The sequence below is a fragment of the Mastigoproctus giganteus genome, chromosome 10, assembly GCF_048544385.1.
Source record: "Mastigoproctus giganteus isolate SK-2022 chromosome 10, ASM4854438v1, whole genome shotgun sequence".
In the NCBI taxonomy this organism is placed as follows: domain Eukaryota; kingdom Metazoa; phylum Arthropoda; class Arachnida; order Uropygi; family Thelyphonidae; genus Mastigoproctus; species Mastigoproctus giganteus.
The window spans coordinates 131480170-131493732 of NC_143584.1; the positions used below are offsets into that span (position 1 = coordinate 131480170).

At 37.4% G+C, this 13563-nt stretch overlaps 1 protein-coding gene across 1 annotated transcript in view; it reads left to right on the top strand.

Annotated features, from left to right (window-relative positions):
- Sas10 (UTP3 small subunit processome component Sas10) overlaps nt 1-13563 on the top strand; it is a 234556-nt gene that overhangs the window by 110404 nt on the left and 110589 nt on the right. The window contains exon 6 of the mRNA XM_090383933.1: nt 9597-9712. Within this exon, the coding sequence (XP_090240059.1) occupies nt 9597-9712 (116 nt within the window). The remainder of the gene's footprint in view (nt 1-9596; nt 9713-13563) is intronic.

Below are 13563 nucleotides of genomic sequence, written 5' to 3' on the forward strand. Positions count from 1 at the left end.
TAATTTATTTTCCTGGGAAAATAATGGAGTCACTGGTTAAAGAAGCATTGCAGGATCACCTAGACAAGGCTGCAGTTTTAGTTCAGACACAGCATGGGTTTGTTAAGGAGAATTCTTGTCTGATCAATTTGATTGGATACTACTGTGTGGTCACAAAGGAACTGTACACAAAAAATAATTTTGATATCATATACTTGGATTTCAGGAAAGATTTTGATACTATTGGACATGGAAGACTGCTGTACACATTGGATCAGTATGGCATTAAAGGCAAGTTGCTGCAATGGATAAAAGGATGGTTGAGTGGGAGAAGACAGAGAGTGGTAATCAATGGACACTGCTCTTTGTGGACATGTTATTAGTGGAGTTCCCCAGGGTTCAATGTTGGGCCCATTGTTGTTTTCCATATTTATCACTGATATTGATGAGCATATATCAGCTTTAATGGCCAAGTTTGCAGACAATATGAAGGTTGACAGGGTTGTTAATGACAGTATGCTACTGCAACAGGATCTAGAAAAGTTGAGCAGATGGGCAGAGAGGTGGCAACTGAAGCAAATGGATGGGTGAAACATTGACAAATGCAAAGTATTGCATATGGGTAGCAGTAACGTACCGTGTGGTACTACACTCAGGGTAGTGGAAAATGAAAAAGACTTGTGGGTAATTGTGCAGTCAGATATGAAGTTTTCTGAGCAGTTCAGAGACAGCCTTCCAGAACAGCCATGCAGTCTTGACGATGATATGCAGGAATTTTGCTAGGGATAAGGAGGTGATTATCTCCTTTGTGTAAGGCAGTTGTCAGGCCACACCTTGAGTACTGCATACAGTTCTTGAGGGCTGATTTTAGGAAGGATGTAGAACAACTGGAACGAGTACAGAGAAGGGCAAAGGGACTGATGAGGGGAGCAAAGGGTTGCTCTTACCAAGAAAGGCTAATTTCTGAAAATTGCAGCATGTGGAGACTACACACCTGTGAGGTGATCTGATTGAGGTGTACAAGGCCTTGAATGGTTTGACAAGCTTAATGCCGATGGGATTCTTTAAAGCTACTAGGCTTTTCTTATAATCTAAGAAATACCGTTCATGGTTTAGGCCTAAATGGATGTCAGATGAACTAATGAGACTTGGCAGAGAAGAAAAATTTGTGGGATGCTCCAATTAAACACCTGAGGGGCCATAAATTCAATTTGAGGATAAACAGTTGTAGAATAGTTGTGCGGAAAGTTGCTTTTAGGTTTGTCCCAACAATCAACCATGATTGTTGGAACAAACTTTCATCGGTCATTGTGGAAGTTGTTAGCTTAAATATTCAGAGAACTAGATGAACTTTTGTAGCAAATGGACGGGTGAAATGGGAAGTTTATTTTTTGATGTTTAAGCTTCCTTTCTTGCATTGTATGCCTCTGCAAATTCTAACTTTCCCATTGAGGAAGAGAGTTGATTAGGCAAAATTTTAATTTAGGAATTGTAAAATCTGAATAGTAATAGTTAGTCCAGTTTTAACATAAATTAAAAAATTGTAGTACAAGTGCAAAACAAAAAAAAAAAAAAAAAAAAAAAAGAAAGAAAGAAAGATCCAGACTACATATATCCTAAATATACAAGTAAGTGCCCCGATGCCCTTTACCTTAAACACCCTATATATTCCTTATTATTCAGTGCTAATTTATCTATTCCATTTAATTCATCATCCTCCTAAAAATTATAGAAATCTTATAATACCGTGAGTATTAGACTAAAATATGGAATAGCAAGTGCTTAAAAGACGGTACTCACCTTTGAATAAATCTGCAATAGTTTTTTAAAAAGAATGGTAATTAAATCATTTAGGTGGGGAGGTAGAGTAAAGGAATTAAGGAGGGTGTTAAAGGAAATTTAATGGAATTTTAAAATGGGCCCAAGGAATTCTTTCTTTAATGACAACCTAGGATTGGAGATGTGCACTTCTACTTCCTTGGGCCCATTTTAAAATTCCATTAAATTTCCTTTAACACCCTCCTTAATTCCTTTACTCTACCTCCCCACCTAAATGATTTAATTACCATTCTTTTTAAAAAACTATTGCAGATTTATTCAAAGGTGAGTAACGTCTTTTAAGCACTTGCTATTCCATATTTCATCATTCTCCATAATGGCCTTGCTACTTGCCACTGGCGAGTTTACCTTGAAAACAGCCTGAGGTTTTATTTACATTACAGTTTTTCACTCCAAAATACAAGTCATACCTAGCTGATTTAGCACCTTTAAAACTACTACATTGGCTCAAGATATGGGTACTTGTATGTGGTGAGGGGATCTCCAAGTGATGCTACTGGTTTTACAGATTAGCATCACTGGTATTCAGTACTCACAGGCTTGGTTCCAGGCTAACCTCATCAGAGGAATCTAGTGTTTGTTGTGTGCTACCTGTGGAAATTAGAAAAGGTGATCTTGATGGTTGAGAGGTCCAGCTTCAACACACCACTTTGTTCCCTGCTTTGACAAGATTGGAGAGCCTGGGATGGCTTGTCCAGGATCAGTCAGCTGGTGAGTTTGCTCACAAGCTAACTGATCTAGCATAACTGAAAATACAAAGTTTTAACGTGTTCTGCTGCAAACGGTTAATTTAGTGATCATGTTATTGTATTGGTTCATATTTTTGATAAGTGCCTTATCGACCTTTGTTATCAGATATGTTAATACACGTGTAAAGTGTCTGTTATCTCCACCTGTCGCCCTCATGGGTAGCACAGTTGGTAGGATCTCCGTCCTCCCAGCACCGGGTGGAAAAGACCTGTGTTCGAATCCTGTCAATGATGGAAGGAATTATTATGGGCCATTTTCACAACATGGCTGAGTTAGTCGGTCTCAGGCGAGGGCAAGCATGGTTTTTTATTCCAGCAAACAGAAAGCACATGCAATTTACAGACAATATACAACGAGCAACATGGCCTTAGTCGCCGATGCCCCTAAAACTGAATAACAACAACAGCTTCTCCACCATGTCTATTTGTCCTCATGTAATAACTCGACTCCTAGTGGATGGATTTTCATTTAATTTTGTATTTGGCTCTTTCAGAAAGATTTGTCGAGCCCTTCCAAATTTCATAAAATTCAGACCAATAGAAATGTAGATTTCTCAAAAGGAAAGGGTGGGGTTCCAAAAAAACAGCCATGCATGCAGGTTCCTGGATACCATTCAAGGTCTTAGAATAGTGCTATGGATAGGTTAATATGTGGCTGTTATTTTCAGCATGACTATCCATCGATATTGTGAAGTTGTTACAATATGGATAGATAGTCATGCCAAAGATAATAGGCATATGCCCACTTTCCAACCTACCTAAGAGTGGGATTCGGTTGAATACTTTTACACAAAATAAACTGATTAAAAACAAATTACAGGTTACAAAATAAACTGATTAAAAAGATACAGAGGAGAGTGAGAGGGGGGGGGAAAGAAATTCTAATTCAGAGAAAAGAAGAAAGGCGCCTCCGTAGCCAGGTGGGAAGGTGCAGCAGTGCGTCGCACACGCTTCTTGATTAGACCGGGGTTCGAGCCCGTCACCACCAAATACGGAGGATGCAGAAAGGTCAGGGAATGACCACCGCATATCCCGGAGCAATATGGCCTTAGTTGCTAATGCTCCTAAAAACCAAATAACAACAACAACAACAACAGAGAAAAGAAAATTCTTTTTTTTTTTCTTTTTTTTTTTTTTCTGTTATTTTCTACATTTCTGCTGTCTAAGTGACAAGAATTTCCCTTGAGAAATTCTTTTCACCTAGACAAAACTTTTCCAAACATTTACTTCATTGATTTTCTTGATTTCTGGTATGTGTGCAATACACTGACATGTCATGCAAAGAATTGTTATACTCCTCAAAAGATTGTTTCACACATTGAATTGTCATACAGTGAATTTTCATACATCAAATTATTGTACTGCAAATTGTGTTACACCCAAATGTCATGATCACATGGTGGGGTGTATAGGTAGTTCTTGACTTTACGAGTTAATTTGTTTCTAGTGCGCGCTCGTAAAGCGGGAATTTATATCCCATAGACAAAATGTTAAAAATAGGGGTTACTTTATCAACAGTGAAATTAGTTAGCTAATTAGTTTGTTTAAACAATGATTGATTTATCTAAAGAAATGAAAACATAGCCTGTAAAATCAAGCAAATTATAATAATAGAGAAATTATTTATGACTTACAAATGTTAAAGAATGTTTATTCTTCATCATCATCATCATCATCGACTAAATGTACACTCATTGATCATTCATTATTGGCTCGGCACTTGTTGGTTTGTTGCACAAGGAGTCGTCTTCTTCAAAAATGCTTCAAGAGGCATTTATTTCCAAGATACTCTTCTCTTTTCTTTATAAATTTCAATGGCATACATAAGCATATTTTTAACAGAATTGCAGTCTTAGCTGCAAATTGCAGCTAAGACGATTTGTGTGGAGTAACAAGTTTACGAAGCTTAAAAAAAAAAGGAATAAAGAGAAGATTCTGAAAATTTATTTATGTTTCTTATACGATTGAAGATTTCAGTAAAGGGCAAACACATTTCACCCTAATAACATAAAAACCCACTCAATTCCAGCTATCAGTATTTTTGCAAATGCAAGAAGATCAAGTTTACTACCTGTTTATAATTGCTTGCACTTAACAGAAAAGTCCAATAAACCGGAAAGTGCAAATTGTTTTTATGGTCGTCACTTCCAGAAATGTGCTTTAGAAAAATATAACAAAGCCGTTCAAAGTTGGTTCTTATAACATAAGATAACGATGAAAGTGTAGTGCGTTTAATGATTTCAATTGGTAACTAATACAATTTACACTATAAAAACGACCTTTTAGCGAGTTATATAGCGAAAATTTGAACTTCTGTGGTAGTGGAATGAATTACCAAAAAACAATGTGTTATTGGATTCACATAATGATATTTTCGCGATACGATGGTCATAATGGATTAATATCATAAAGTGGGGTGCACTGTATTGATTCTGATTTTTTGCGTGGTTTGAAATGCGGTATTTATGAATGTGTAACTTTCATTTTTTGCAATCACTGTTCATATTTTCGATTTTGTTGATACTCGATACTTGAAAAAAAAAACTCGTAAAACCGGGAACTCGTAAAGTGAGTTCCCGGTTCTTAGTCAGTTGAAGCACTGACTAAGAGAGAGTATCAAAAGCAGCCTGAGCATGAAAAGAGCTTTTGCAGTTTCAGAAGTTATGTCCGCCAGCACAGAACCTGTATGGTGTGAGTTATTTGGAACTGAAGGTATAATGAGAGCTGGGGTAACCTGCTCACCAGAAGATTGTGAAGGGTATGATGACTCTACATGCAGATGGAATGGGCGAGCAAGTCTGAGTGTCTTATTATGGGTGATTTTAATTTGCCCATAATTCATTGGAGTTAGTGGGAGGGAAATTCACCATGGGGAACAAAATTTTTAAATAAACTAGATGATTGCTATTTGTACCAGCATGTTTGAGAAAATACTAGTTAAGATTATAGACATGATCATTACTCATGATTTAGATGACATCACAGTGCAGAAACCATTGGGGGAAGTGATCATGCAGTTATCAATGGTAAAGGTGTGGGTTTTAATTTCAGTGAAGGAGAATAATGTGACAGTTTAAGATCTGCATGGCATTTATCAACTGGGCAGATTGCAGGGGAAGGTGAATACATTAGAGTTATGGAATACCTTTCAAGCAACAGTTGCAGAAGCCATGAATGCACATATACTATTAAGAAAAGGTCCTTGTGGGTAGCACAGTTGGTAAAATTGCTGTCCTACCCACACTGGGTGGAAAAGACCTAAGTTTGAGTCTTGTCAATGATGTGAGGAATTTTTATGGGCCTTTTTCACAGTGTGGCTGAGTTAGTCGTTCTCGGGCAAGGGTAGCATATTTTTTTTCATCTCCCAAAAACTTTGATTTTTTTTCATCCAGCAACAGAAAATCAACCACAAAAACACATACAATTTAAAGACAGTATATACGGAGCAATATGGCCTTAGTTGTTGATGTTCCTAAAACTCTACTACAATAACAACCATTAAGAAAATATAGCATGAGATGGATGCCAAGGTAGATGAATCCAGAGGTGGACAGCCTAATAGAGCAGATTTAGAGTGATGAAAGTACTGAAGCCTACAACAGCTCTAAGCTGAATTCAAACATTATCACAGAAAAGGTTGTGGTGGCAAAGGCTGAGTATGAGAAAGCACTGACTAAGAGAGTAAAGAATGGGGACAAGAAGTTTTTTATGTATGTGAATTCAAAAAATAAGACGAAAGCAAATCACATCAGACTTGTGTTACTTGGTATGGGAAAGTCTTAGATAACCTAGCTGACAGTGTTGAAGAACTGAATAAGTACTTTGTATCAATATTTACTAATGAGCAGCCCACCAACAATCAACCACCCATGAGCTAAAGGCAAACTTCTGCACATACTTTGTATGTCCTGCAACCATCGATCCTCAACTTGAATTTATGCCCCCTCATGTGTGTAGTCTCAGCAAGTATAAGAATGCCATTAATATTCAGCTTACTCAATCTATTCAAGCTTTAAACACCTCAATCTGATCTCCTCGTAGGTGCCTAGTCTCGAGATGCTGCAATTTGCAGAACTGAAGCCTTTCTAGGTAAGAGCATCCTTTTGTTCCCTTCACTAATCAGTTATTTTACTCAGCAGATCTACATCCTGAAATGGGTCCTCCAGATCTATATACAGTACTCGGTGCAACCTAACCATGGCCTTATACAAATGGATAACACCTCCTTATCCCTGCTAGCAAAGTTTCTTTATATCATTGACAAAATCCTGTGATCTGTCCTGGCAGCATGACTGCACTGCTCAGAGAATTTTATGTCTGACTGCACAACTATCCCCAGGTCTCTTTCATTATCCATTACCTTGATTGTAGTGCGACACAGTTGATAAGTTACTCTGGGTTTACTGCTACCCATATGCAATGGTCACAGACCTGGAAAAGTAACACTAACAATAAACTTTACCAGATAAAAGAAGAACCAAAGCTGTGGCTGTCTGGCTTCCGAAGAAACAAACGAGAGGAAGTGGTACTGGCAAGATTCAGAATTGGACACACTCAACATACTCATCTCTTCCTGTTATTGGGTGAAAGCCCACCACAGTGCTCATCCTGTCAGACGCAACTTACAGTCTGTCATTTCCTGGTTGATTGTCCCTTACATTCAACCATTCGGTCAAACACTTTTCAGTCACTCTCTACATTGAATATATCACCTGATTTATCTCGCATCTGAGGAAATGAAGCAAATATTGAAGAACTTTTATTATATCTAAAACATATTGGTTTGTACAGAAGCATATAATTTAATCTCTAACAATAGACTTTTTGTCAATTAACGATGAAGAGACACAATTTGGCCTTAGTAGCCCTTGTGTCGTTAAACCAAACTAAAACAACAACAACAGCATATGCCAATGTTAAACTTCAACTGCCGTTTCTCATCCCATCGACCCAATTTTCATAGATCTTGATGCAATAGTTCACCCTGAAAGCTGTTTAACCACCCTGCCAATCTTTGTACCACTGCAAACTTAGACATTAAGCCTGTTATACCTTCGAATCGTATAATACACATTGGTGGTTCTAAGAGTAAAGTTGGTAACTACAGACCAGTCTGTGTGACTTCAGTGCTTGGGAAAGTCTTGGAGGCAATGTTTAAATAACTTGGTTAGTTATTTTAACACAGTTACTGATGAGCTAGATGTAGGGAGTGATTTTAGCAAGGCTTTGACTCAGTCCATCATGAGAAGTTACTGTATAAGCTGTGACTTATTAAGATCATGGACAAGATTTTAAGATGGTTTGCAGGAGTCAGAGGGTTGTGATTAACAGATACGCTTCAGATTGGTGTAATGTCAGAAGGCTGTGGGGGTTCCTCCAAGGATTGGTTCTTCAACCACTGTTGTTTCTGGTTTTCATGAAAGACATTCATGATGGAAAAGAGGGTATGATATCAAAATTTGCAGATGATGTAAAGATTTCGAGAGGTTAATGATCAGCATGATAAGTATGAAGATCTAGCATTCCTTCAGGATAACATGGACAGGATTCAAGGATGGTCAGAAAAGTGGTTTTAATGCAGCAAAATGCAAGGTCTTACACTTATAGCATGGACGTTTAGAATAATTTAGTTTCATATTGAATTTTTTTCCTAGTCAGTGAAACACTTTATTTTGTAACATTAAAACCTTATAATCATATTGGTAGAAGGTTTTTTTTTTTTTTTTTTAATTTTGTCGCATAAGTTCTGATTTCAAGTTTTAGATCATATACCACCACTTTTCAGAAGCTTATAAAACTTTTGCATATGAATATTTCTGAGTGAAATTTATTTACACCAGGCCCTCGTTATAACGCAGTTCGCTTTACGCTGATTCGCTAAATGCTGTTCTTACATTATAACCCGTATCTGACTATAACGCTTTCACAAATCACTATAACACTATTTTACAGATTGCATTTTTGGCATATTTAATGCACTCCATTTGATGGAGTCGAAAGCTTGAAAATGAATATCAAAACAGCATTAAAACATTTCCTACTCTGACTTGCGAAATTTTCCTGCTCTCAGTGAAATTTTCTCGCACACTAATTTAATTGAATTACAGTGACTTTTTACGTAGTTCTGAGATCAACATTTTAAAAAATGATCAAGTATATTGCTTGTAATATTTGCGTTATATGCATTTATCCAAAGTCTAGTCATCACTCAGTACAGTATTAGACATTGTGCGTAATGGACAGTTTACTCAAATATTGTATCATAATTAATGCAACCAACGCAGTTACATTTTCGAAGGGTTAATAATGGCAGATAAGAATGAAAAAAAGCAACAATGTCTGGACGCAGTACGAAGACTACAAATGTAAGAAAAAGACTGAATTTTAAAAATAAATTAGTACGTTTTGAATCAAATCGATTCCAGTCAACTACAAGCGGATGTGAGTCATAATTTAGGACTGGCAAGTTTAACTGTAAGAACAATTATAAAAAATAAAGAATTAATTTTAGCAGCAGAAAGACAGCTGTTCCACTGCAAGCAACTAGGGCTAGGCTGGCTATTAGGATTGAAATGGAGAGACTTGCCATGGTGCTTTTCAGGAATTTTGGCTGAAGAAGGCAGAATTGCTGCCAAAAGCTATGCAATGTCAGTATATTTTGTATTGTGATTTTAATGTTATATTTGTTTAATTATATTTTTCAGTGTAGATAGTGTGATTGAGTGTTCTGGAGGGTACTTGGATGATTGACTTTAGAAATATTTTAAACAGAGACAGTATAGTTGGTTAAAGTATATAACTTTACAAGGAAATTACTATGAAGGGAATAAAAAAAAGTTTATGTTGTGCAACAATAAAGACGTATTTAATTCAAAATAAGTTATGTTAATTTAAAATTGCACTTTGTGTTCTTTATTTAAAGTATTTAGTGCTACTTAGATAAAGGTTGATTTTGATCCCAATGCAACATAATATCCTTATTATTACAATAAAATAGGTTTAGATATTTTTACTTTTGAAAAATTTTAGGATATCGGGAAGATGATGCGGCAGCAGCAGAAGCAGAAGAAAAGGAAGTATTGGCAGTTCAGAAGCGGCTGACAGAAGAACTGAATGAAGCTGATTTTGCACTTGATTGGTTTATGGTAAAGATGACTTCTATTTCAATTATATAACAATGAGTTTGTCTTTGCAAGTTGATTTATTCATTTAAAACTGAACTTGATGAGATTCTACGCTGTTGAGGTATATTTTATGTGAATGCTGGTTAGTCTGTATAGTAACTGTGCCACAAACAGAAGTTTTGTAATCATTTTGTAATTTGTTTTTCATTTGTTTTCTAAAATTATTAATTTTGCAGATTTACCTCTATAAAAAAAATCTCTATTTTCTCAAATTATGTTTGAGTTTTGCCTCAGCATCTCATTGCTGTCAACAATATATAAACGGGGAGGGAAAAAACATTAAGAATAAACAAATCAATGCAAATGTTTGCAAAAACATTATACAGATATACCGGGTGGTTATAAAGTAAGTTTCCCTATTCAAGAGACCCTAGTGTCAAAACAGTTAGAGTTAGTGCTGTGAAAATTGGTGGGTATATCATTTAGGGTATGGGGAAGTGATTTGTGGAAGGGGAAAAAAAGTTCAAATTTCTGCCACCAGGGAAAAACGGTGCTGCATATATGTAAGTCATTTATTTCAAGACACTCTGCTTATGCAAATGACATCCTCTTAGATAAAAGCAGAAAGGCCAACACCACCATCAGTAACCATTATGGCTCTTATAAAAAAAAGGAATGTGCTCTTTTAGTAAAACTGTTCTACCTGAATAATAGTAATGCTAATGCAGCACTACATGAATATCAGAAACTTAAAGGTTTGCATAAAAGACCTTTGACGTCAGTGGGACTTTGAAAACTAATAAAGAAATTTGAAATGACCGGGGAGTTAGATGTAATTCCAGGCAGGGTACGACCACGTATTGGAACAGAGGTAGTGGATGAAATGGCGGTTGCAATGGTCAAAATGTGAAACACTGCCAGTTAGTAGTGCCAGAAGTGTATCAAGAGACTTGAATCTTCCTTGGTCTACTGTACGTAAAGTGATTCGAATAATTTTACGCTGGTTCCCTTACAAGATTCACATAGTGCGAGAACTAAAGTCTTGTGATCAGCAACAACGAATAGACATTGCTCTACGATTTCTGGCTTGTATGGAATTTGATGATACATGGGTTCGAATGATCTTGTGGTCTGATGAGGCACATTTCACTCTTCATGGTGCTGTAAATGAACAAAACTGCCAAATATGGGGAACTTCTCTTCCATCTGCTGTGCCTGAAAGACACTACAAAGTCAATATGTTACAGCAACATTTCTCAAACTGTGTTCCACGAAAAATCGTAATTAATAATTTAAAAAAAAATAATAAAATAAATAAATTTTGCATATTTGTAGCGTACACCACTTTTGTATCATTATAATATTTAACATAATTTTTTTTTCAGTTATAAATATGGCACCGACCGCAACTCACAAATACATGTGTTACCTTATGGAAATGCGATGCTCGCTTATCACAGATTCACCTAGCGCTCTGTTTTTCCAGAACAAATTATCAGCGTTAAGCGGGGGTCACCTGTACTTCTAGTAGTGCAAACTAATAAAAGACCAAAACGAAAGTATAATGACAGTTATTTAAATTTCGGCTTTACATGTGTTGGAAATAAAGATGCTCCTGATGCACAATGCGTCGTATGTAATAAAGTATTAGCAAAGAGTTCTTTGGCTCCCGCTAAACTTGTGTTTCGTAAGTGTTCCATGAATATGTTGCAAGCTGAAAAGTGTTCTGTGAATATGTTGTGAGATGAAAAGTGTTCTGTGAATATGTTGTGAGATGAAAAGTGTTCTGTGACTAAAAAAGTTTGAGAAACGCTGCGTTATGGTATGGTGTGAATTCACAGAAGAGTTTATAATCGGACCATTTTTCTTTGAAGAGTCTACACCTCATGGCCCCTTAAGATGTACAGTAACTAGTGCACGATACTGTACTGTTCTAAGAGATCACATTATTCCTGGCCTGCAAGAAAGGCAATGTTTGGATACCGTAGTGTTCGTGCAAAATGGTGCCACTCCCCACGTCCGTCGACAAGTGAAGGAACTGCTCCGTTCAACATTTGGAAATGATCTCATAATTTCTAGAGACTTTCTGCAGTTCTGGCCAGCCTGATCAGCAGATCTCAATCCCTGTGATTTCTGGCTATGGGGATACCTGAAAGACAGTTTACCATGGCAGCATACAGACATTTGTTAATTTGAAAGCAAGCATTTAGCCAAAATTCCCAATGAAATGCTATGCGAAACTGTGTCGCATGCAGTCCTCCGTTTTCAGAATGTCATCTCAAGTGAAAGAAAGCACATAGAACAATATCTGTAGATTTATAAGTTCTGATATTAAAATCTCATCCTAAGTTAAGTATTCCATCTCATGTTTACAGTGCCAATTTTCCCCTGGTGGTGGAAATTTGAACTAATTTTTTTTTCTTCTACAAATTGCTTCCCCATACCCTAAATGATATGCTCACTGATTTTCACAGTGCTATCTGTAACCGTTTTGTAAACTGGATATCTTTGGGCAGACAAAGGTAAATTTTGCCAATGACTAGAGTGATATATTTTAAATTTTCTCAATGTCCGAAGAAAGAGTGAAGTTAACTATTTGCTTTCTGCAGGTATTGTTATTGATAGTGGATTAGATAAAGAAGTTGTTCACTGTAAGGTGCTATGACAACCTATTCAAAAAGGTGTTTTCCCAAGTTTTTTTCTCTGCTCTTCCTGCCATTCCTTTGGCTGTTTTATACCAAGAATTTACAGGCTTCAACAGCCTGTAATTCCAAATTCATGCCAAATATGCCAGATTTTCTGGTTTTGGGGAGATGGGGCTTGGATCCCATCCCTTCCATTTATAATGGAATTGGAGTTAATGAAGATGCTTTAGATCAGGGGTTGGCAACTTTTTTGAGTGAAGAGCCATTTTTGATCTAATTATAAAAGAGAGAATCCGAAGAGCTGCACTTCAGCTCAAGCAGGTGGGGGAGGAGGGGGTTTAAGAAATGGAATAGAGTGGGAAGGTGTTTTATTAAAAAAATATATACAGGGTGATTCACTACCAGTGCGACAAACTTGCAGGAGGTGTAGGGGGCACAAAGACGAATCGGAATCACATAGCATTGCAGGGTCCGAAATGCCTTCGTCATGCGGTAGAGGACGTTAAACGGGAGGTCGCGTGAACAGCGATCCTGCTGGAAGTCAGCATTTGCGAACCGGTTCCCGAGGCAGTAGGATGGACGAGTATTAAAACGTTGAACTGGCTGACATGCACCTCGCGTATGGAGCTGCGGACTGTAACGGGCACGCTGCTCTGCACTTGTACCAGGAACGTTTCCCGCACAGGCGTTCTCCTCTTCATACGATTTTCGCACGTGTGCACAGAAGGTTACGTGAGACTGGTTGTTTCACGAGAGGTACCATGAATCGAGAGTGAACGACGAGGACGCCAGACAATGAGGAGAATGTCCTACGTCTTGCAGAAGGCAATCCGAGTAAGAGTACTCGAGCGATAGGCCAACGATTGGGTATTTCCCAATCCACTGTATGGAGGATACTGTCAGCAAACCAAATAAGTTCATACCATCTGCAATGCATCCAATCATTGGAGCCTGCGGATTATCCGCTCCGGAGGAATTTTGCTACTTGGTTTCTTCACAGAAACGGTTCGCAAACATCCTCTACCGCATGACGAAGGCATTTCGGACCCTGCAATGCTATGTGATTCCGATTCGTCTTTGTGCCCCCTACACCTCCTGCAAGTTTGTCGCACTGGTAGTGAATCACCCTGTATATATTGAAATATTTATTAATAATATATAATATTTCAAATTAATGTGACTTTTGCTACTGAACGTCTTGAGCGAGTCTCTCAGCATCAGGGAAGT